Genomic DNA, 24,082 nt, shown 5'->3' on the forward strand with positions numbered 1-24,082 from the left:
CCCTACACCCCTCACAGCAGCTAAAAGACATGTGGGGGATTGATGGAGCATAGATAGGGGATTATCAGGACCTCCCATTCAGGGACTGTGGGTTATTTATCATTGTAGCAGATGCACAGTCCACAAGAAACATCGGAGACTTAAGTAGAAAGCATGTGTGTGCATGTGTTCTGAGAGCTTTGACTTTAGTGCCATATTATGTGTGCAGTAGTGTGCATGCATGCTAATGGAACAGTGTGTGTCTTCACTGCATCACTGAAGTGGGTGGGAGCAGGTGGGGAAAAGATTCAGGGAGATGGGGGGAGGTTATAAGAGAGTCTTTCCCAGGTTTCAGTGTGTCACTGTTAAAGGATCGTACCACAGAGTGTGTTCTGCTGCTGTGACCTGGCAAGACCCCTGGCGCTACTTCACAGACAGGTACAGTAAAATCCAAAGAAAAGTAAATCTAAGTGAAGCTAGAATCGAGAAGAATACATTTCCTCAAGTATATTCTCAGAATCTACATGCAAAACCTTTATTTCCTATTGCCTTCAGTTAAGAAGGTAGATAAATCATTTGCAGATCAGCTAAATACATTAATATATTTGTCTTACAAGATGTTTTCTTTAAGTGAAAAGTGTGTTAAGCATGCTTGTTACTTGAAGTTTTCCTGCCACAACGTTCCTGCAGTGGAAGAATTACTCAGATACTTAAGTAAAAGTAGAAATACCTCGGCCTAAAAATACTCCATTACAAGTTAAAATCCTGAATTAAAAATGTCACTTTTAAGTAAAAGTACAGAATTATCAAAAGTAGAATTACTCGAGAGATACTTTGTATACTTATGGGTAGATTAGTAGTAAAGTACTGCTCGCATATAAGCCTATAATGTTTGTTTTTATGTAAAGAGTAACTAAATGTACTTTTTAGTTACTGTTTTCCTGTACACTTGTTTCTCAGCAGCCATCTGATATTTGTGTTTTTGTTAGGTGAGGAAGGTGATGAAGGAGATTCTGGTAATGCTCTGCATGATCTTAACATGCAGAGCTCAGAAATGGAACCACGAAACCTCACGTTGGGACGCTAAAGGTCAGGGACAATGAGTAGTCACCATTTCCCACAATCTGTTAATGATTAGCAAAAATGTTTCATTTTTAAAAGCACTAGAATCAAGACTTTGTACAGTTCAGGGTACCTACTTGGCTTCATATTCTATAAATGTCTGTCTTCAGCAGAACACGCCAACGGCAAGACTTGTTCCAACCTGACCCAGGTACTGGACAACTGGAAATTTGCTATTCTAACCCAAGTGAAAGATCTTCTGATCAATGACCACGCTTCTGTCCTGCCCGAATACAACAGGTGGGTCACACTGGTTATGACTGTACTTTGCAGTGATGATAGACGCAGAAGCAAGAACAAGAAGGGAAAACAGAGAGTTCAAATGTTGTGTAAGAGCGAGAATAACGGTCGTTGACGTCAGTGAGCTTTTTATTGTTCCTCAATGTTTATAGAATTAGGAATTATGTAACTTGCTTTGCTCTGCACATGACCACTGACCTGTCAGAGCCAGTAATTTGATCCATGGTTGCTCTGGTCTACAGAGGGCCACTCTGCTTTGTAAATGACCTCACTACAGAGACTGCGCCAAAAGAATACGGGAAATGTTTCAGCCTTGTGTTCTGATGAATTGAGTGTGTTTCTGGCAGATTGACCCTTTCCTTTGGAGATTAGGCTATGGACCACAATACCAACAGCTTGAACGTATCTGATTAACCATTTCAGGTGCACTGCAGGCTCACTGCAGGTGTCCCTGTGCCAAATCTGCTTTTTTATACTTTAATCTTTTTGGGACATCCGTTCTGTCTGTTATCCTGATGTTTCCTGCAGATGATGGGGCTGTTCCTGCTTAACAGCATGTCATGACTTTCGTGTTTATGTTGCCAATTTGACTGAGTTCTTTTCTTGGTTATGTTTTGCCAATAAACAATGTTCCTATTTCATTTGAGCTTTTGGAATCTTTTAGTGCCAAAGCTCTTCGACTTGCGAATAATGAAACACATTTCTACTTTCTCAAATGTTTCTGCATGTGTTTAGGATCCCGCCTCTGTCAGATGCCCTGGGAGACCTCTACAGGCAGTTTAACACTCTAAAAGACGAGCTCGGGAGGCTTACCTCAAAGTTTGATGGTGTGGAGGGTTTTGTGGACGACCTCAAGTACGGCAGATCCGCTCTGCCTCAGCGGCACGTACCGCAGGTCCCCCCCGGCGTTGGTCTGAGGTCTCCTCTGCGAGCACAGATGAGGGCTCCTGACAGGGGGAAGGGGCCAACACTGCATAGAGCGAGTAGAAGAGGGCCACAGAGACCTTAGAAATACCAATGCTCATGTATTAGAAAAGAGTTAATGGGTTTATAAATATTTTTCAGAAGATTAGTTTGTCTAATTGTATCAATGAGTGTGATGTCAGAATAGGTCACATAAATAAGAACGACTTAGTGATGCATGGTGTAGAAAAGATGATTTTCCAAGTCACTTTTAACCACAAGGTGGAAGCATTGATCAAATTAACTAGACTGTCATCCTGCTGCTCTATGTGTATCAATAGCTTGACATAATGTCTAGAGGTGTGATATAACACAATATATACATACCTTTTAGACATTGATTAACATTGTTTTACCATTTGTTTGTATTTGAGTTTTGTCGCCCAAATGATTATTAAAAAATAGAATAATTTGCAAGTTAAATTAATCAGCATTTGCTACATTGTAAATATACTACATTCAGTAACAATATTAGGACCGAGCACTGTCCAACCATTGGGAAAAATGTGTTCTTAAGCGTGTGAGGGACACATTGACATGGACAAAAAGGGATCGAACCACCAGCCCTTTAATGAACGAAAGTGGCTGAGATACAGCTGCCCCCACTGGCAATGGAATACAACAGAGTTTTCAAATAAACTTTTTTTCATTTTCATATTTTATTTTAAAATATGCCTAATGTGTTTTCCTGTCTGTGATATCCTGATTAGATTGCAGTAGAATTTCAAAATGGACCATAGCATAAGTAAGATTTTGACAAATTTTGGAGACTAAAAACAAAAATTCACCTGTTTGTTATTGTTTCTCTCTTCCACAACTAAGATAAATAAATGAATAGGCAGTGAAAATACTGTAACAGCCCTCTACTGTACAAGTTCAGAAGTAATGTTGATAAAAATGTTCAAGTATAACTTGTTCAACTTTTTTTTGGGGGGGGACAGCTGCAAGATTTAATCAATACAATGGACACTGCAATGGAGTTAATACAGTATATATCAATGTTGATAATGAAAGCAGTGGTTTCCCCCCTGGGGTTAAACAATAAAGTGACAAAGTAACAATTGCATGACGATGCATGTGACATTTTTGTCAATTTTGTTGTGAAACTTGATTAATATTGTTTAACCTTGGTTACTGCCAGTGTCAGGATGCAAATTTGCAAATGAAACTGAGTTTTCATCCTCCATCAGTGAAGCATCACCTCTCATCTCCTCCCTCTCTTCCTTCCCAGGATGCACCTGCAGGTCTCCTCTCGTAATTTATAGCTTCATGTAAATGAAGAGGTCAAGTGTCAGCTCTGTACAATAAGAGGAAACGGTCTCTAACTGGAAACACACTGATGGATTAATTATTAACATGTTATCAATCACAGACAGTCTACTTCTTATTTGAATGAATTATATTCATGTGTGCACTGTGGGCAAGTTTATATCCAGCGATAGATTTAACCTTTATACATTAAGTTCTGTTATTTTTAAGCCCAACTAAAGCAAGAACATATATAGGTTTACAACATACATTGAAACTTGAATGCCATCACCCTTTCCATTTGAAACTAGACAAAGTAGAAAATTCATTACATTAAAACAGGATATCTTTTTTTAGATCATGAATGAAAAAATAATGCAGATTAAAGCAAAGCTCCTCCTCCTGTCAGTCCCTCTCAGTTTCAGTGTTGTATTAAGTTGCTCCTCCAGCACCTCCTCTCCTCATCCTCCATCCCCTCTCATCTGTCAGCAGTAAGCTCACTTTCCAAGTCACAAGGCCATTCTCAGCACACACTGACAACATGCTGGGGACCCTCTGCACTCTCATCACTGCTCTAACATGTAAGGAGGCTGACTTACTGCAGCTTTGACCTCATGTTGGATTCATCAGTCTGTGTGTTTCTCTTGACTCTGTGTCCTCTTGTTGTTTCCAGGTGTGAGTGGTGTGGCCGTGGTGACACAGAAGCCTCCTGTTGTCACGGTGAGGAAAGGAGAGACAGCCACCATGGACTGTAACCTGGGGACTGTTACTAACAGTGCTGCTCGCTGGTATAAACAGATTCCAGGAGGAGTTCCTCAGTATGTACTGAGGTTTTATCATGGCTGGAGCGCTTCAAGATATGGCTCTGGTTTCTCCTCTCCAAAGTTTACATCTAATCATCAGTCAACATCAGATTACCGTTTGATCATCACCAATGTGGAGGAGGGAGACTCAGCAGTCTATTACTGTCAAACATGGGACAGCTCTGTTAGTGAGCACGTATCACAGTGATTTACACTGTGACAAAAACCTCCTCACAAATACTTCTGCTTTTTGAGTCTCCGACACATCTCCACAGTAGAGCAATTAAACAACTCAGTGTAATAACACACTATGTACAATATTTGTTTTGGAACTTCTAAGTACTCTTATTGGATCTTTAACTTTGCTTAACACACATGTTTAATTAATTAAAAATAAGCAAAGCACCACTAAATATGCTCCACCGTCATGCATAATATCTGAGTCTGACCAACAGGCTTTAAATGCTGCTGTGTCATTCAACTCAACATTTTTTTGCAGCTAAAACATGAGCAAATTAAAATACTACATTAACATTACTACAGGTCATGTACATACAGATATCTTTCATTAGTTTTAATAGTATGAGTCAGAACAATTTGGATGAATAGCAAACATCTTTGCTTGCTGAAAGGAATATTTAGAAGAATAAAAACACTGAGATGAGAAGTAAACTTTTACACTCTGCCTAGAAGGATGTTCATAAAATGTACAACTCAGTGAGAACTTTATGATACAATCTTAAAAAAAACCAATAACAATGTAATGTATCTTGTGGTCTAAATGATAATTTAAAGAAAAATTAAGAAAGATAAACCTGATACCACAGATAAAACTTATACACATAGTATTAAATACATTTACAGATACATTTTTACAAGCAATATAATTGATCAAATATATGTTTTTAATAAAAAATGATTTCATGTGAAACTCCATTCATGATGTAGTTGATTAATGAATGAAAACAGTGTTGAGTGTGTAAACTCCTCCTCCTCCACTTCTCCTCTCCTCAGTGTCTTTATAAGCTTCAGTCTCTCTTCTCCTCACACTCCAACCCTGCTCACCTCTCAGCTGGACAGTAAGGGACGTTTACACCACACACTGACAACATGCTGGGGACCCTCTGCACTCTCATCACTGCTCTAACATGTAAGATCTTCTTCTCTTTCCTTTTACAGCCCATATTTTCACACAGAAACCTTTCACTCATGTATTTTCTCTGTATGTTGACAGATGTTGATGCAGTGATAGTGCTGACCCAGACACCTCCTGTCCACACAGTTTCTACAGGACAAGAGGTTGTTCTCAACTGCAACATTCAGAGATATGATGGAAATAGGGTCAGATGGTATAAACAGGTTCCTGATGCAGCTCCTCAGTATGTTCTAGACAGTTCCCTCAACTTTGGATCAGGATTCTCCTCAAACCGATTCAACTCTAAATCCTCATCAAACATAGATTATCAGTTCATCATAAAGCAGGCGGAGACAGGAGACTCTGCTCAGTATTACTGTCAGACATGGGATGATTCTGCTTCTGCAGCTGTATCACAGTGATTCACTCTGTGACAAAAACCTCAATAAGAGACTCACCACAGCTTTTAAGAATTCTGAGAACATTTTTATGGATGTTATTCTCAGTTTGATGCTGATATTTGGACTTTTGACAAAACCATGAAAACAAAAAGATTCAACAAAATATCCAGAATCATTCCTCAAGTCCAGCAGTGTTTATGAATATAATCGGACTGATGGAGTGAATGAGACGTCGACAGAGAAAGTTGGTCCCAACAGGATGTTTCAGTTCCTCTCCCCTCATTAGTGAGAGTCAGGAGGTTTTTGTACAGCCATGTATACAAACTGAATTTGGAATGTTTCCTTACATTACAATTTGAACTGATTGAAATGAGTTCAACAGTCTTAATGAGAGTAACAACACAGTAACAACACAGTCTAACATGTTATCTGAAACATATTATCATATTAGTCGCTGCAGGAGTCCCCATCTCTAGTGCTACTAATTATCGTTGTTTTTTTTCTTTTTAAACAAAAGTTAATAATTGAATGCTGTCTCTCAAACAGACCCATTTGTTATTCACCGTTTTATGAACATGTTAAATTACTCTCTGTTGGTGACTGGAAAAAAAAATATAAAAGACTGGAAAGAATTAAGCTGAATTAGAACAACAAGCGCCTTTCATTCTGATGGGTTATCTGTGTGTCCAATAACTAAGATATGACATAAAGACATATCTAAGTTTATTTGTTCACATTTTATTGATTTCATGAAAAATATGCAGTAGTGAGAGATTGACGAAATGACAGCATTTAAGCTATCACTGTGTTTCCAGTCAAAGACAGTTTATTCTTATTGTACAGAGAGCTGACACTTGACCTCTTCATTAACATGGAGCTATAAATAAAGAGAGGCCAGCAGGTGCATCCTGGGAAGGAAGAGATGGAGCAGTAGAGAGATGATGCTTCACTGATGGAGGATTGATTTAACAAGTGCAAGCAACTAAAACCAGATACAGATGTTTAGTTATACTCTCTTTTATGATTTGGCATACTTTAAAAGTCATTTTCTTAATTAACATAAATACCGTATATACGATTTTGTGTGCAAATTTTCTTAACAAAACAAAAATAACTGAAAGTGAGACAGAAAGAATAATCTAGATATCTTCCATCTGTGTCTTCCTAACTGCCATTGTCAGTGACAAAAATTACAGAAGCAATACATCTTTTTTACACAGTGGTTTTTTATTGAATACATTTTATAATTTGCAAAGCTGATACAACACCTCCACCTAACTGTCACAACATGTATTACAAGCATGCAGACATCTTTTCTAACATGTAAAGCTTGTAATGAGCAAACAGCACAAAGAGTAAAGAAGCAGATGTTAAACGGTCATTCTGCTCATCTACTGTTCTTCAGTGGGACAGTCTGACTTGCGGATGTTTTCCTCTGAAGTCTGGGAGCCCAAAGACACTCTACATGTGTAAACCTGACCCCTGTTCCAGTCTGACGTCTGGACGGCCAGATAGCTGCTGATTTGGAAAGTCTTGTCTGGTTGCTGAACAGCGGTGCTGGTAGAGATCCCAGTGCTCACTGGACTCCCAGCAGCCAACCAGCTCACATCTGCAAAAGGCCCAGACTGACTGGACAGACAGACCAGAGAGGCTTTGTTGGACTGGAGCTCAGCACTGGACGGAGGGAAGACAGTCAGGACAGGACGAGGGAGACTGGAGCCTGAAAACACAGAAAGGACATTCATCAAATAACTAGGAAACAAATCACTGACACAAAGCATGACAGAAACAGTTTATTTTATTAGTTGTATTTAATATGACAAAAATCCTGAAGTGAGTTTTAATTTGGCAAAAAAACATTGATGTACATGTTAGATCAAAATCTATGTATCACTAACTTTTTTAAGTTTGATTACTTCAGTATCATTTTTATGTTGGAAACTAATTTGTACAGTGCCCAAATGGTATTTGAAGTATAATATGATCATTTCATTCACTTTTAGAAATGACAGTATATGAGTAATATTTTTTTTTTTAGGTCTATCTACCATTTTCAAACAGCCACAATGATATTCAGGTAAAGTCAAAATGATCCCTACATTTTAGAAGATTAGTAAATGAACACTACAAGCAGTAATTTAGTATTAATATCACAATGTAAAAAAAAAAAAAAAAACTACTACTGGCAGATTATGAGTTCAACAATGTTAAAACTTGTCATACGTTTTAAAAGAAAACAATAACAATCTTGTAAATGTTGCCCAACTGTTAAAAATGTATCAACTATCAGAACACTTGAGAATATCTGCACAAAACATTAAAAGATGTGTGATCATTTGTAGATCATTTCTTTGCCTTCAAACACAGCCTGATATCAAAGCACATGTACAAATTCAATCTATTACTCAATGAACAACATGTTAAATATTCTAAACAGTAAGTAATATATACAGTTAATAATTCATCTCAACATGTATCAGAAACATCAAATCTATCCTGTTTTATGATCAGTTAAAAAGTACTTACTTGTCACAATCAGCTTGGTGCCTTGTCCGAATACCACAGTGATTCAGTTTGTATACATGGCTGTACAAAAACCTCCTGACTCTCACTAATGAGGGGAGAGGAACTGAAACATCCTGTTGAGACCAACTTTCACTGTCGACGTCTCATTCACTCCATCAGTCAGATTATATTCCTAAACACTGCTGGACTTGTTTCAAAGACTTTTGTCTCTTCAGAGGAATTCATTTAATGCCCTTCAATGTTTTGTTTCAGTTTTTCTGACCTGTATGGTTGGATTTCATTTAGAATTCATAAAAGCTGTAGTGAGTCTCTTATTGAGGTTTTTGTCACAGTGTGAATCACTGTGATACAGCTGCAGAAGCAGAATCATCCCATGTCTGACAGTAATACTGAGCAGAGTCTCCTGTCTCTGCCTGCTTTATGATAAACTGATAATCTATGTTTGATGAGGATTTAGAGTTGAATCGGTCTGAGGAGAATCCTGATCCAAAGCTGGGGGAACTGTGAGAATGGTAAAATCTGAGAACATACTGAGGAGCTTCACCAGGAACCTGTTTATACCAACTGACATACTGTCCATCATCTCTTTGAAAGTTGCATTTGAGAACAATCTCTTGTCCTGTAGAAACTGTGTGGACAGGAGGCGTCTGGGTCAGCACTATCACTGCATCAACATCTGTCAACATACAGAGAAAATACATGAGTGAAAGGTTTCTGTGTGAAAATATGGGCTATAAAAGGAAAGAGAAGAAGATCTTACATGTTAGAGCAGTGATGAGAGTGCAGAGGGTCCCCAGCATGTTGTCAGTGTGTGGTGTAAACGTCCCTTACTGTCCAGCTGAGAGGTGAGCAGAGTTGGAGTGTGAGGAGAAGAGAGACTGAAGCTTATAAAGACACTGAGGAGAGGAGAAGTGGAGGAGGAGGAGTTTACACACTCATCACTGTTTTCATTCATTAATAAATGACAGCATGTACTGTATGTGGTTTCACAAGGAATCATTTCTTATTAAAATATACATTTAATAACTTCTATTGCTCATAAAACTGTATTTAAAAATGTATTTAATATTATTTATGAGAGTCTGTTCTACTCTAAAGATGATATCAGATTATTTTGTTTATTTTTCTAGATTACTCTTTAAATAGTCATATAGTCCAGAGGATAACTATATTGTTATTGGGTTTTAAGATTGCGTTAAAGTTCTCACTTTGAAAGTACATTTTATGAACAGCCTTCTGATCAGAGTGTAAAAGTTTTTATTCTTTAAAATATTCCTCTCAGCAAGTAAACATGTCTGCTATTAATCCAAATTGTTCTCACTCATACTATTAAAAACTAATCAAAAATATCTGTAGCTGCATAACCTGTAGTGATGTTAATGTAGTAGTTTAATTTGCTCATTTTTTAGCTGCACGTTAATGAAGTCTCTGGCTTTTTGAACCACTGTGAAGTAGTTTACTTTGGGCTCTGCTTCATGAAACATGATTAATGTAGTTAGATACTGCCAGATTGAGTTCATCTGGAAGATCAACAATCATCACTACCTGTCTATCTCTAAAGTATTCATCACATTTTGTGTATTTAGAACAGCTTCTGTAAACTTAAAATGACTAGAAAATGTTGAGTGGAAGGACAGCAGCATTTAAAGCCTGTTTAATACGTCAGACTCAGATATTATTCATGAAGGTGGTGTATAATTACTTAAACATGTGTGTAAAGTACAGTTTATGATCCAATAAGAGTACTTAGAAGTTCCAAAAACATATATTGAACATAGTGTATTAGTTGTGTGATGGATCTAGACAGTCTCAAAAAGCAGAAGTATTTGTGAGGAGGTTTTTGTCACAGTGTAAATCACTGTGATACGTTCTCACTAACAGAGCTGTCCCATGTTTGACAGTAATAGACTGCAGAGTCTCCCTCCTCCACATTGGTGATGATCAGACGATAATCTGATGTTGACTGATGATTAGATGTAAACTTTGGAGAGGAGAAACCAGAGCCATAGCTTGGAGAGCTAGAGCTGTGTATAAAATATAATACAAACTGAGGAACTCCTCCTGGAATCTGTTTATACCAGCGAGCTGCACTGCCTGTAACAGTCCCCAGGTTACAGTCCATGGTGGCTGTCTCTCCTTTCCTCACCGTGACAACAGGAGGTTTCTGTGTCACCACGGTCACACCACTCACACCTGGAAACAACAAGAGGACACGGAGTCAAGAGAAACACACAGACTGATGAATCCAACATGAGGTCAAAGCTGCAGTAAGTCAGCCTCCTTACATGTTAGAGCAGTGATGAGAGTGCAGAGGGTCCCCAGCATGTTGTCAGTGTGTGCTGCGAATGGCCTTGTGGAAAGTGAGCTTACTGCTGACAGATGAGAGGGGTTGGAGGATGAGGAGAGGAGGTGCTGGAGGAGCAACTTAATACAACACTGAAACTGAGAGTGACTGACAGGAGGAGGAGCTTTACTTCAATCTGCATGGTGTCTCTCATTTACTCTTGTCTTCTGTAAAGGCAAATGTCTTTAATTGATTTAATGTATTATTATTGTAGATGAAAATCCTACTGTTCATGTTGATTTATTTTTTCAATTCTTAATGGATGGAATTGGTGATGGTGAAAATTTCAGTCAGTGTGTTTCTAGTCAGTTTCCTCTTATTTCAGAGAGCTGACACTTGACCATTTAATTTACATGGAGCTATAAATAACGAGAGGAGGCCTGCAGGTGCATCCTGGGAATGAAGAGAGGGAGGAGTAGAGAGGTGATGCTTCACTGACAGAGGATGAAAACTCTGTTTCATTTACTCATTTTATCTGATTTTTCTAGAGTCTTAACTACTGCAAGCAACTAAAACCAGACAAAGACATTAATCTCTGTCGTGTTTATTAGGAGTGAGATGAACATCAGGAGAAAAATAAAATCTAGTGAAGGTTAGACAATTTGGTCAGTGTATCTTTTGGTCATTCGATTTTCCTTTCATAAAACAGGTATTTAAAAAAAAAAAAAAAAAAAAAAAAAAAAAAAAAAACGGATGGTTGTTTGATTTTTGTTTTAAAACACAAACTTGAAAATTTAAAAACATGGGGCTTTTCCCTATTCATTATTAAAAGGGGATGAGACAAATTTAAAACATGCTTTGATTTTCATTTTCTATTTCATATAACAAAAAAAAAAAAAAAAAAAAAAAAAATCATTAGAAAACAGAAATGAAAAAATTACATTTTTTTCATATTCTGAGACCGGATGTTGCAATTCCAAGGCAATAGCACCGCTGTAGCCTACCAGTTTTGCTTTAGCCCAGGGTGCAGTTGAGGGAAACTTGTAGCCTAACTTCCTGAGCAAATGATCTTCCGTTTCATGTACTTCTTTACATAAATACAATGCCAGCTGACTGGAACAGAGGGAGGAAGTGGATCTGAAAGAAAAACACAAAGGAGGGTCAGGTAAGGACTAACACAGGTTAGGCAAAAAGTTAGACTCTAAGCGTTAGTTGGCATGGAGTGTCACCAGAGAAGATGAGGCAGCAATTCAGCAGCGATGGTCTGTTGGGCCGGGGTTGTACTGTGCTTGATTGCAGATGGATGGCAGGTGTGAGCGGCGGGAGAGCAGTGATGGGTGATTGGCAGCAGGTGTGTGTAGTCAGCTGGCCAGCAGTAGGCAGGAGGGGAGGAGGAAAGCAGGGAATAGGCAGTAGGGAGTAGGCAGTAGGGGAGGAGGGAAAGCAAAAGAAACACAGGGAGAGAGAGGCAGAGCAACGAAAAAATACTAACAGCAGAAAAAAATTAAACAAAAACTCACAGCCTGGGGCCTGTTTCACAAAACCAAGATAAGGTATTAAGCCGGGATTTCCTGGTTATCCTGGATGAATTTAGCCTTGACTCGGTTTCACGAAATCAGAAGCACATAAATCACCATGGAGATTTATTCTGTGCAGCTAGCCTGGTCCTGACCAGGCTAACAGCCAGGATTTATTTAATCCTGGAACCTTTTCTGTTCACTCAGCAGTGGTTTAACCTATTGTTATCAGCCTGGATTAAAATACAACAGGTGCATATTGCTGTTCATTTAAGTACTGTTATTATTTAAAGTTGTGACCATTATTTTTTTTTATAATTATAAATTTGTCATTGTTACTGTTATATTGCTGTATGAAGACTGCTGTTCATATTGTTGTAAGAAGTTTGATGAATATATTATGGCAGTTGTTTGGATAATTAGAAAAGGCTGATAACATTTCAAATGTGTTTTAAATGAAGTCTGTTACTAAGGGCAATACATACAATGCTGTACTTTTCTATAGTTCCCCAATGCACCTTAAATTATTTTAGTTTATAATTTCTTTTTTTATTCTTTAACAATAAGGATCATGTTTGTTCTGCTTCCATGTGCATTGTATTTGGCATTCTTAGCACACAATTTGTTTTGTCCAGTAAACTGGGACTATAATTTGGGAGGATTGTACAATTTTAAGAACATATCCTAACTGTACAATCCTCCCAAATTATAGACTTAGTTTACTGGACCAGTAACTATCTAGTAAATTAGGCTACTGTACATTCATGTAACAACAGGGAGAGGACACCTCAATGGTTTCTGACCTTATATTTTGCCTGGGGGGAAATAACTGATGAATATACTCTGTTCCATTCATGTTTATAGTGTTCATGGAATTTATCACTTTATTATCTTTATAGTTTCTAGATTTTACTAGTGCAATTAAAAGCAAGTAGTGGAAGTTAATATGACTCAGGAAATTCATATTTTAGCCAATGAGAGAGAGGGAGGAACAGAGTGAAAGAGATATTTACGCTTCATATTCTAGCGTTATAGAAAATGGATCTTCATGGAAAATTTCCTAAGTAACATTATCTTCTGCTTACTTTTAAGGAAAAGAGTACAATTGTTAATTTGTGCAAATGATTAGTAGCCTAATCCTTGAATGGTAGGATTATGACGGTTTCCATTCAGAGCCGTGGTCAGTTAATGTATATATTTAGGCTGCAATTACGCATTCAGTCGGTCCGTGATCGTCTGCTACGCTTTCTCTCGCTGTTTCAGTACAGCGGCCGTGTTATTTTCTTTTTATACAAATAATGTGTTTCACGTCATCATACTTCCACAAGAAGCTGCTGCTCACTCTGTATAAAGTAGCCTATGTACAATGCGTATTCTCCATTTTGGCATCAGTAAATCTGTGATCGACCTCGCGGTCTTTTGAGGAAAGCCATGGACGCGCATCTATCTGAATTACTTCATCATGGCTCAACCTAGTCGCGCCTCCTCAGCCTGGCTTGGCCTTCGTGAAACGCACCAAGCCAGAATGCACAGATTAGACTAGGTCAAGCCTCGCTTTATCAGTTATCCTGGATTTATATATTCTGCTTTTGTGAAACAGGCCCCCGCTGGTCCCAACCACAACACAATAAACATAAACATATGCATTAGTCATTATAGTTCAATAGCCTAAATACATATCTTTTACTTGTATTTGCTGTATTTCAGGGGATTTTTATTTTATATGTAGCCTACAAATTTATTTCCGTCTCTATTTATTGGCGCGTTATATTCAAAGGAAGTTTTATTTTTATTTTGGCATTTTAGGCCTTTGTTTGTATAGGACAGCTTAGACTTGAAAGGGGAGAGAGAGGGGGAATGACATGCAGCAAAAGGCCACAGACTGGAGTCAAACTCATGGCATCTGGGTCAAGGAGTAAACCTCATATGGGCACCTGCTCTACCAGGTGAGCTAACCAGGCACCTGTAGTCAATGGAAGTTTGGCTATCTGACAGACTCAGACTAAAAGCAACTAGCAAGCCTGCCTGGCATCAGCGGATCACAGCATATCACTATCTGCAAAAGGAAACAAAATAAAACACGAGCGCAGCAGATTCGTCTGATTCCCAGCTTAGCTAGTGCGGGTAACACCAGCTTTGCAGACGGACCAGTCAGTCAGCACCAGGGACCCAGGACACAACCTATGGTCACAGTGGGCTGGCGGCTAGCTGCTAGCTAGCTGCAGCGGCAGCAGCTAACTTTAGAACATCATAGACCCAGCACCGGAGGTCTGATCCCCATGATCTGATCCCAAACCGCCGGTGACTCTCTGCCAGATCAGCAAACTTAACGGCAGCAACAGAAAGTTTGCTGGGATCAGACCTTGGCGCCATGAACTGAAAGTCTATTTCCTCAGCTGGTTCGACTCTCTTCAGGCGAAGTTGTCTATAGCGAGTAGAGACAGAGAGTCAGAGGGAGGCAGGGAGAGGCTAATACATAAATGTGACATTATGAAATAAAATTCCCCCGAGCATTATCAGGTTTCCAAAGTCATTTTAGCCTGAGCTGAAAACAACACTGTACATCCGATACTGTTTCTGTGATTTTATTTTTGTTATATTAAAATAGAAAATGAAAATAAATTTCTTTTGAATTTCTTTTACTACCTTTTAACCATGAAAAGGAAAAAAAAACACCTTATATTTTAATTTTAAATTTTGTATTATAAAACAAAAATCAAACAACCACTCCTTTTTTTTTTTTTAATACCCATTTAAGCAAGGAAAATCAAATGACTCAAAAGATACACTGACCCGGTTTGTAGCCTACAAATAAATACAAACACTCTTTCCAGTTTTTGTTTTTATTTTATTGAATGAGTTTTGAAAAATGCAGCATTTGCAAAGCTGATACAACACCTCCACCTAACTGTCACAACATGTATTACAAGCATGCAGACATCTTTTCTAACATGTAAAGCTTGTAATGAGCAAACAGCACAAAGAGTAAAGAAGCAGATGTTAAACGGTCATTCTGCTCCTCTACTGTTCTTCAGTGGGACAGTCTGACTTGCGGATGTTTTCCTCTGAAGTCTGGGAGCCCAAAGACACTCTACATGTGTAAACCTGACCCCTGTTCCAGTCTGACGTCTGGACGGCCAGATAGCTGCTGATTTGGAAAGTCTTGTCTGGTTGCTGAACAGCGGTGCTGGTAGAGATCCCAGTGCTCACTGGACTCCCAGCAGCCAACCAGCTCACATCTGCAAAAGGCCCAGACTGACTGGACAGACAGACCAGAGAGGCTTTGTTGGACTGGAGCTCAGCACTGGACGGAGGGAAGACAGTCAGGACAGGACGAGGGAGACTGGAGCCTGAAAACACAGAAAGGACATTCATCAAATAACTAGGAAACAAATCCTTAACACAAAGCATGACAGAAACAGATAATATTATTAGTGTTTAGAATATAACAAAAATGCTGAAGAAGTAAAGAGTCTTAATTTGGCAAAAACATTGATGTACATGTTAGCTCAAAATCTATGTATCACTAACTTTTTAATTTTTATTACTTCAGTATCATTTTTATGTTGGAAACTAATTCCAAAAGTGCCCTTCTGTGTCTTAAAAAATGGTATTTGAAGTATAATATGATCATTTTAGTAATAACTTTTCTTTTGTGAGGTCTATCTACCATTTTCAAACAGCCACAATGATATTCAGGTGAAGTCAAAATGATCCCTACATTTTAGAAGATTAGTAAATGAACACTACAAACAGTAATTTAGTATTGATATCACAATATAAAAAAACTACTGACAGATTATGAGTTCTACAATGTTAAAACTTGTCACACATTTTAAAAGTAAACAGTAATAATATTGTAAATGTTGCCCAACTGTTAAAAATGTATCAACTATCAGAACACTTAAGAATATTTGCACAAAATATTAAAAGATGTGTGATCATTTGCAGATTGTTCCTTTGCCTTCAAACAAGATAAGATATCAAAGCACATGTACAAATTCAATCTATTACTCAATGATCAACATGTTAAATATTCTAAACAGTAAGCAATACAGTTAATAATTCATCTCAACATGTATCAGAAACATCAAATCTTTCCTGTTTTATGATCAGTTAAAAAGTACTTACTTGTCACAATCAGCTTGGTGCCTTGTCCGAATACCACAGTGATTCAGTTTGTATACATGGCTGTACAAAAACCTCCTGACTCTCACTAATGAGGGGAGAGGAACTGAAACATCCTGTTGAGACCAACTTTCACTGTCGACGTCTCATTCACTCCATCAGTCAGATTATATTCCTAAACACTGCTGGACTTGTTTCAAAGACAAGTTTCATTTAATGCCCTTCAATGTTTTGTTTCAGTTTTTCTGATCTGTATGGTTTGATTTAATTTAGAATTCATAAAAACTGTGGGGAGTCTCTTATTGAGGTTTTTGTCACAGAGTGAATCACTGTGATACAGCTGCAGAAGCAGAGCCATCCCATTTCTGACAGTAATACTGAGCAGAGTCTCCTGTCTCTGCCTGCTTTATGATAAACTGATAATCTATGTTTGATGAGGATTTAGAGTTGAATTGGTTTGAGGAGAATCCTGATCCAAAGCTGGGTGAACTGCTAGAATGGTAAAATTTGAGAACATACTGAGGAGCTTCACCAGGAACCTGTTTATACCAACTGACCCAATTTCCATCATCTCTCTGAATGTTGCAGTTGAGAACAACCTCTTGTCCTGTAGAAACTGTGTGGACAGGAGGTGCCTGGGTCAGCACTATCACTGCATCAACATCTGTCAACATACAGAGAAAATACATGAGTGAAAGGTTTCTATGTGAAAATATGGGCTATAAAAGGAAAGAGAAGAAGATCTTACATGTTAGAGCAGTGATGAGAGTGCAGAGGGTCCCCAGCATGTTGTCAGTGTGTGGTGTAAACGTCCCTTACTGTCCAGCTGAGAGGTGAGCAGGGTTGGAGTGTGAGGAGAAGAGAGACTGAAGCTTATAAAGACACTGAGGAGAGGAGAAGTGGAGGAGGAGGAGTTTACACACTCAACACTATTTTTAGTCATTAATACATGACAGGATTGATGAGATTCCCCATCCACAAATCACATTGTCTTGTAGTTGTTCCTGTTGGATTTAGAGGATGTCCTTTGAATCATTGTTAATAATCTCAGGGTTGGCACAAATGTAAGTGTTTTCTGTTTATTTTGTAAAAAATAAAGTAAATATGATCACATGCTAAGTATATCTTCATTGGTCTTTAGGTTGTTTGTTAGTTGTATATTACAGTGTTCTATATAAATCAGGACCTGCAGTAAACATAACTGTTTATCTCTTATCTAAGTTTCATCAGACTTTTCTGAAATGTCCTCCCACCAAGTAAACATGATCCATATTAATAATGACTTTTGTGATTCATTTAATGGATACACATATTTAATCTAAATGATAGCAGCTCAACGTAGCTTTTACACATGGTTGTGTTTTAGCTGCATTTTAACAAACTTTCTTTCTTGCATATTTCGTCTGCCAGATGAACTTTGGGTCTATTTAGGAATGTTAAAATAATTAAGTTGGATTAATATTCACTACAATTACATTATAAATATAATAATAATCACTACATGTGCACCAGAGATTTCTCTCAAGATTTTATTACATTCTGTGTATTTAGATCATCAAATGAGAAGCTCTTCCAAACTTTCTGTAATTTGAATATTTTGTGATGAGTAGCAAGATACATTAACTTAAATTTACTGTAAACATGATTTGTAAGTGTGATAGATCATGACTTTCCTTGTGTGAATATTATATGTACTGTATATGTATGTATAACAGACAACTACCATTAGGATAGTTCTTCGGATTTATGTGAGAATACAATAAAAAGGGTTCAAAAGTATAAAAATATACACTACCGGTCAAAAGTTTGGGATCTCTTAGAAATTTCCATTCCACTCCATTCCAGACAGAATACCAGCAAAGATCAGTTGCATTGTTTTTTTTAATCAGGGCAGCAGTTTTCAGATTACATTATGTGCTTACATAATTGCAAAATGGTTCTCGACTGTTGTAGACAGAAGTGGCTGAAGAAATGCTTGAAATTCCATGCTTTTTGGTCTAAACGTCATAACCAAATTAAAAGTGGTACAGCTCCCATATACTTTGACACTTAGGGGTGTGCCTGATATCATTGGAAAGGAAACACTCAAGTTGTGTCAGGGTGATTCTAGGCCTTACTGACACAGAGTTACAGAGGCTAGAATGGAGATTTTTTATTTCTGTCCAAGTCATAAATCTGTAAAATTATTAAAATACACTGCTGTAAACACATCTGACAGGTGACAGACAACACAGCATTAGCCACGTCTCAGCTTACTACAGAAAAAAATTCAGAAGCTAAAAGACTCAAAAATGGATTTTATATGAATTCTTTTCTACAAATATGTCTGTGCGTTTTTTATTTCTATTTGAAAAGTGCAAATAAAAAAGCCAAAAAACTACAAAATACAACACTTCTCAAATACACAAACAAACCCACATCAATCACCTTTCCAGTGATATCAGGCACACCCCTGAGTTTCAAAGTATATGGGAGCTGTACCACTTTTAATTTGGGTATGACGTTTAGACCAAAAAGCATGAATTTCAAGTGTTTCTTCAGACACTTCTTTCTACAACAGTCGAGAACCCTTTTGCAATTATGTAAGCAAATAATGTAATCTGAAAACTGCTGCCCTGGTTAAAAAAAACAATGCAACTGATCTCAGCAGGTATTGTGTCTGGAATGGAGTGGAATGGGAATTTCTAAGTGACCCCAACTTTTGACCGTTAGTGTATATTTAGTACATGTGGGGAAGTTACCAAAAGCATTGAGTTTTGGCTTCACTGCAGTCAAGATGTATCAACAGGTCAAAAAGCAGAAGTATTTGTGAGGAGGTTTTTGTCACAGTGTAAATCACTGTGATACGTACTCACTAACAGAGCTGTCCCATGTTTTACAGTAATAGACTGCTGAGTCTCCCTCCTCCACATTGGTGATGATCAAACGGTAATCTGATGTTGACTGATGATTAGATGTAAACTTTGGAGAGGAGAAACCAGAGCCATAGCTTGGAGAGCTCCAGCTGTGATAAAACCTCAGTACATACTGAGGAACTCCTCCTGGAATCTGTTTATACCAGCGAGCCTCACTGTTAGTAACAGTCCCCAGGTTACAGTCCATGGTGGCTGTCTCTCCTTTCCTCACCGTGACAACAGGAGGCTTCTGTGTCACCACGGTCACACCACTAACACCTGGAAACAACAAGAGGACACGGAGTCAAGAGAAACAAACAGACTGATGAATCCAACATGAGGTCAAAGCTGCAGTAAGTCAGCCTCCTTACATGTTAGAGCAGTGATGAGAGTGCAGAGGGTCCCCAGCATGTTGTCAGTGTGTGGTGTAAACGTCCCTTACTGTCCAGCTGAGAGGTGAGCAGGGTTGGAGTGTGAGGAGAAGAGAGACTGAAGCTTATAAAGACCCTGAGGAGAGGAGAAGTGTAGGAGGAGGAGTTTACACACTCAACACTGTTTTCATTAATTAATAAATAACGGCATCTACTGTATGTGGTTTCACAATGAATAATTTCTTATTAAAATATACATTTAATAACTTATATTGCTCATAAAACTGTATCTAAAAATGTATTTAATAGTATTTGTGTGAGTCTTCTCTACTCTAAAGGTAATATCAGATTCATTTTTCTTTATTTTTCTATATTATTTTTTAAATAGTCATGTAGTCCAGAGGATAACTATATTGATATTGGGTTTTAAGATTGCTTTAAAGTTCTCACTTTGTTGTTCGTTTTATGAACAGCCTTCTGATCAGAGTGTAAAAGTTTACTTCTCATCTCAGTGTTTTTATTCTTTTAAATATTCCTCTCAGCAAGTAAACATGTCTGCTATTAATCCAAATTGTTCTTACTCATACTATTAAAAGCTAATTTAAAATATCTGCATTTACATAACCTGTAGTGATGTTAATGTAGTATTTTAATTTGCTCATTTTTTAGCTGCACGTTAATGAAGTCTCTGGCTTTTTGAACCACTGTGGAGCAGTTTACTTTGGGCTCTGCTTCATGAAACATGATTAATGTAGTTAGATTACTGCCATATAGAGTTCATCTGGAAGACTAACAATCATACCTGTCTATCTCTAAATAATTCATCACATTTTGGGTATTTAGAACAGCTTCTGTAAACTTTAAATGACTAGAAAATGTTGAGTGGAAGGAAAGCAGCATTTAAAGCCTGTTTAATATGTCAGACTCAGATATTATTCATGAATGTGTTGTATAATTACTGGTGCTTTGCTTATTTTTATTTTACATAATTTAAACCTGTATAAAGCAAAGTCTATGATCCAATAAGAGTACTTAGAAGTTCCAAAAACATATACTGAACATAACGTGTTAGTTGTTTGATGGCTCTCAAAAAGCAGAAGTATTTGTGAGGAGGTTTTTGTCACAGTGTAAATCACTGTGATACGTTCTCACTAACAGAGCTGTCCCATGTTTGACAGTAATAGACTGCAGAGTCTCCCTCAGCAGACGATAATCTGATGTTGACTGATGATTAGATGTGAACTTTGGAGAGGAGAAACCAGAGCCATAGTTTGGAGAGCTATTGGAATGATAAAACCTCAGTACATACTGAGGAACTTCTCCTGGAATCTGTTTATACCAGCGAGCTGACTGGTCAGTAACAGTCCCCAGGTTACAGTCCATGGTGGCTGTCTCTCCTTTCCTCACCATGACAACAGGAGGCTTCTGTGTCACCACGGTCACACCACTCACACCTGGAAACAACAAGAGGACACGGAGTCAAGAGAAACACACAGACTGATGAATCCAACATGAGGTCAAAGCTGCAATTTAATACAACAGCGAGAGTGACTGAGAGGAGGAGCTTTGGTTATGATCTTTATTTTCAGTGTAGGGGATTTCTCTGACCCCCCCTCCAAACTATTTTATAACGTAAAGATCTGAAAAGATTTCCTGCAGTTTCATTATATTTGTTATGTTGTCAGTTCCTAATGATAGGGATTTTTGGTTTGCATCTAAGTTTGTATATTTGTTTAATATTTATATTTCCTTGCTTTAGTACAAGTTTACAAAATCATTTTTATCTAAATCCCAAGTTTTTTACAAATTAAAAGGAGACACCTGTTGCAAGATTCAAGCTGTGACTTTTCACACAATATTTTACAACATAGTGTGTTTCCAGTAAAGGGCAGCTTACAGAGAACTGACACTTAACCTCTTAATTTACATGAAGCTAAATAAAGACAGGAGGCCTGCAGGTGCATCCTGCAGATGAGGAAAGAAAATAAGACCTGACTTCTGGTGAAATCTAGAGTTGTTCTTCTTGAGTGTATGTATAACCATTTGAGTGTGTGTGTGTGTGTGTGTGTGTGTGTGTGTGTGTGTGTGTGTGTGTGTCTTTTTATGGTAAGAATGCCCTCAGTGCCTTAATAGTAATCCAGTGCTGCTCTCTAGTGTCCATTCAACAGAATAACAACACGCTGTACTGTGTATCTTCCTTTATTTATCGTCATCAGGTTGTGCAAATTACACCACACAAAGTCAAACTAATACATGTTTCATCTACTGAAAGAAATGCATGCTACTTGAGTAACGTTATGCAATCACTTCTTCAATCAAGAATTTAATAAAATAAATGCATTCCTTAAATTAATAAAACTACAAGAAATACAGTCAGATGGTACATAGACATATGATAATTATGTCTAATGGCAAATGTAAATATTTACTTTGATGCTTGAGAGAATATGGTGGCACCTTCTACAATCTCAGACAATATCTGACAATGACCAGCAGAGGGCCAATGGTGTGTGTGTGTGTGTGTGTGTGTGTGTGTGTGTGTGTGTGTGTGTGTGTGTGTGAAAGATGGAGAGATAGATGGAATTTTAGGTTTAATGTAATGCAATGCAAGCATAATTAGTTGCCTAGCATTATGCTGTTATGTCTAAAGAGTTCCACAGAACCAAAACAAAAGCAACACTTTTTGGGGGCTCAAATATAAACATTTATGCATCTAGCCTCTGGATATTTGAAAATGTGCAGATGCAGCCTAATGAAGTGGATTGCTTATCATAATAGAGTTGGAGTCCATTGCTTTTTGTTCACCTCAATTTTGCATTTTTAGCACTGACAGTTTACATCAGTACACCTGTCATGGGGCTGACATTCCTCACCTGTCCACTAGTCGCCCTGTTGAGTTTTCCCGCTTCTCCCATTCACCTGACCACCTACTTTCCTACACCGCTGTCAACTTGCATGTCCCTTTCAGTTTCCACACTGCGTCACGATAATGTGCTTAGGTAACTATGCTTGTGACTCCTGCTGCCGGCGGTATTTGACAGTGACAGAACAATCGATCTGGCCACGATGGAGTCAGCAGACCTTTCCTGGTCCAGTTCTCCCGACGCCAACCATGTCGTACTATACATGTCGTTTGTGGGCTGGAGCCTGACCCCGTGTCCTTCTTTGCCTGTTGGACAGACCTCGTGGTGTGTCGGGAGATTTGGTGATGCATGTGTGCTCCCAATTTACATTAAAACATATATGGAAGTATTTGAGTAAGATGACCTGCTCAAAATGATCCCACACTACACGTACCAGCGCAACCTCGCTAGCAGGATTCCTCTAGAAATGACAGCGTCAGGGTTGATGTCACACGCAAAATCACGTAGTGCCCCCTTCAAAATAAAAGGAAAAAACACCAGTGTTCTGGTACGTAAATACGTTTTTATTTTGAAAGCTGTAAACGGAAGTCTTTGTAAACAGTATGTCGCTTGACACTGGTGCAAATTGTCGCTCATTCTTTCTGTACCGAAGGTGAAACCCAAATGCGCATCACTGACCGAAGCATCTTTTTTTCTTTTTTTTTTTAAAGAACCAGCTGCTCTCTCCAAAAACGGCACGTTAGGCTATATCTAGCACGGGACAAGCAGCAACCACAGGTTTATTTTGAAAGGAACACAAATGGGAGATTACCAAATGTTTGGAGCAGTCAGCATTTTACAGTTTAAAATTGGTGTAAATAACGGGTGACACTAAACCGGTCCAGCATAGCAGTCAAATGTAAGAGGTTTTGTTGTCAAGCAAGTAACTAAGAGATGTGCTAAAATGAAAATGACTGTCAACATCTGTCTCCAAATCTGCTCGAACTGAAGGTGGAGCAGGATTTTCGGGAGGCTCTCTGTGAGGTGTGATGGAATAAAATGCTGCGCATTACCGCTTCTACTACAGGTTACATGAATCTGAAACGCACCTCGGGAATTTATTCTTGACCTTTTTGTGTCTAGGCTTTTGCTGTCTACGAGGAGGATGGTCTTTGCCCTACATGTGATAGTCATGTCTTCGGCATTTTTCAATCCCAGTTTTGCCTTCAGCTCCCACTTTGATACAGGTAAGGGTCAAACTGATGAATGAGGGCGTTTATCCATTTATTGCTGCAGAACTGCTTGAGATTTACATGTTTCTTCATAATCAAGCTGAGTGAACTCCACTGAATCTGGTTTTTGATGCAAGACCATACACTGCGTCTTGGTGCTATATACAGCGTTTTCTCTTAGTCACCAGCAGCAGCATAATTGCCATAGCACCACCACGACAGTAATGCTAAACATAAAAAGATTAGCTCAGGTATGGGTGTTTTACATCCATCATTCCTTTATATCTTGGTGACAAGAGGGTTAAAAGTTGTTCCTGCACAGATTCTGCATAGTCCTACATACATCCCTGCAGCTGAGTGTGTGCATGTGTGCTATGATCAGGGTGTGTGCGTGCT

At 38.3% G+C, this 24,082-nt stretch overlaps 3 protein-coding genes and 2 gene segments (V, D, J or C); 3 read left to right on the forward strand and 2 right to left on the reverse strand.

The window, feature by feature from the left end:
- Nucleotides 1-3,988: 3,988 nt before the first annotated feature.
- Nucleotides 3,989-4,563, forward strand: LOC114569436 (immunoglobulin lambda variable 3-21-like). The segment is given in 2 exon segments: nt 3,989-4,133; nt 4,226-4,563. Coding segments are annotated over 2 exon segments (378 nt in total).
- An 805-nt stretch (nt 4,564-5,368) lies between these two features.
- LOC114570386 (Ig kappa chain V-VI region NQ2-6.1-like) lies at nt 5,369-6,140 on the forward strand. The segment is given in 2 exon segments: nt 5,369-5,505; nt 5,590-6,140. Coding segments are annotated over 2 exon segments (363 nt in total).
- A 957-nt stretch (nt 6,141-7,097) lies between these two features.
- LOC114569585 (immunoglobulin lambda-1 light chain) lies at nt 7,098-11,961 on the reverse strand. 2 transcript variants are annotated; one of them, XM_028599515.1, is made up of 6 exons: nt 11,931-11,961; nt 11,706-11,838; nt 10,703-10,789; nt 10,285-10,610; nt 8,418-8,451; nt 7,098-7,611 (listed from the first exon to the last, which is right to left on the reverse strand). In XM_028599515.1, the coding sequence occupies exons 3-6, from the start codon at nt 10,740-10,742 to the stop codon at nt 7,283-7,285; spliced, it is 729 nt and encodes a 242-aa protein (XP_028455316.1). In that variant the 5' UTR covers nt 10,743-10,789; nt 11,706-11,838; nt 11,931-11,961; the 3' UTR covers nt 7,098-7,282. The 2 variants fall into 2 exon arrangements, with proteins under 2 accessions (XP_028455316.1, XP_028455315.1); XM_028599514.1 differs by lacking the exon at nt 11,931-11,961 and having other exon boundaries at nt 11,706-11,868.
- A 3,088-nt stretch (nt 11,962-15,049) lies between these two features.
- On the reverse strand, nt 15,050-22,922 carry LOC114569570 (immunoglobulin lambda-1 light chain). Of its 2 annotated transcripts, none has more exons than XM_028599493.1 (6): nt 22,485-22,922; nt 21,019-21,065; nt 19,612-19,747; nt 19,194-19,519; nt 16,350-16,383; nt 15,050-15,568 (listed from the first exon to the last, which is right to left on the reverse strand). In XM_028599493.1, exons 3-6 carry the CDS (start codon nt 19,649-19,651, stop codon nt 15,240-15,242), a joined length of 729 nt encoding a protein of 242 aa, XP_028455294.1. In that variant the 5' UTR covers nt 19,652-19,747; nt 21,019-21,065; nt 22,485-22,922; the 3' UTR covers nt 15,050-15,239. The 2 variants fall into 2 exon arrangements, with proteins under 2 accessions (XP_028455294.1, XP_028455293.1); XM_028599492.1 differs by having other exon boundaries at nt 20,951-21,065.
- A 216-nt stretch (nt 22,923-23,138) lies between these two features.
- Nucleotides 23,139-24,082, forward strand: part of aatka (apoptosis-associated tyrosine kinase a) — a 32,471-nt gene continuing 31,527 nt past the window's right edge. The window contains exons 1-2 of the mRNA XM_028599778.1: nt 23,139-23,498; nt 23,598-23,701. Of these exons, the coding sequence (XP_028455579.1) occupies nt 23,620-23,701 (82 nt within the window). The 5' untranslated portion in view covers nt 23,139-23,498; nt 23,598-23,619. The remainder of the gene's footprint in view (nt 23,499-23,597; nt 23,702-24,082) is intronic.

Source organism: Perca flavescens, chromosome 15, assembly GCF_004354835.1.
Source record: "Perca flavescens isolate YP-PL-M2 chromosome 15, PFLA_1.0, whole genome shotgun sequence".
Classification (NCBI taxonomy): domain Eukaryota; kingdom Metazoa; phylum Chordata; class Actinopteri; order Perciformes; family Percidae; genus Perca; species Perca flavescens.

What these genes read in the sequence shown, in the direction of transcription:
- LOC114569585 (XM_028599515.1), bottom strand. Translation starts at nt 10,742, where the DNA reads ATGCTGGGGACCCTCTGCACTCTCATCACTGCTCTAACAT. An exon ending in ACAGCTCTGTTAGTGAGAAC is followed by an intron (nt 8,452 to 10,284) that starts GTATCACAGTGA and finishes TGAATCACTGTG; the next exon opens with GTATTCGGACAAGGCACCAA. An exon ending in CACCAAGCTGATTGTGACAA is followed by an intron (nt 7,612 to 8,417) that starts GTAAGTACTTTT and finishes CTGTGTTTTCAG; the next exon opens with GCTCCAGTCTCCCTCGTCCT.
- LOC114569570 (XM_028599493.1), bottom strand. Translation starts at nt 19,651, where the DNA reads ATGCTGGGGACCCTCTGCACTCTCATCACTGCTCTAACAT. An exon ending in TCTCATCACTGCTCTAACAT is followed by an intron (nt 19,520 to 19,611) that starts GTAAGGAGGCTG and finishes TGTTGTTTCCAG; the next exon opens with GTGTTAGTGGTGTGACCGTG. An exon ending in CACCAAGCTGATTGTGACAA is followed by an intron (nt 15,569 to 16,349) that starts GTAAGTACTTTT and finishes CTGTGTTTTCAG; the next exon opens with GCTCCAGTCTCCCTCGTCCT.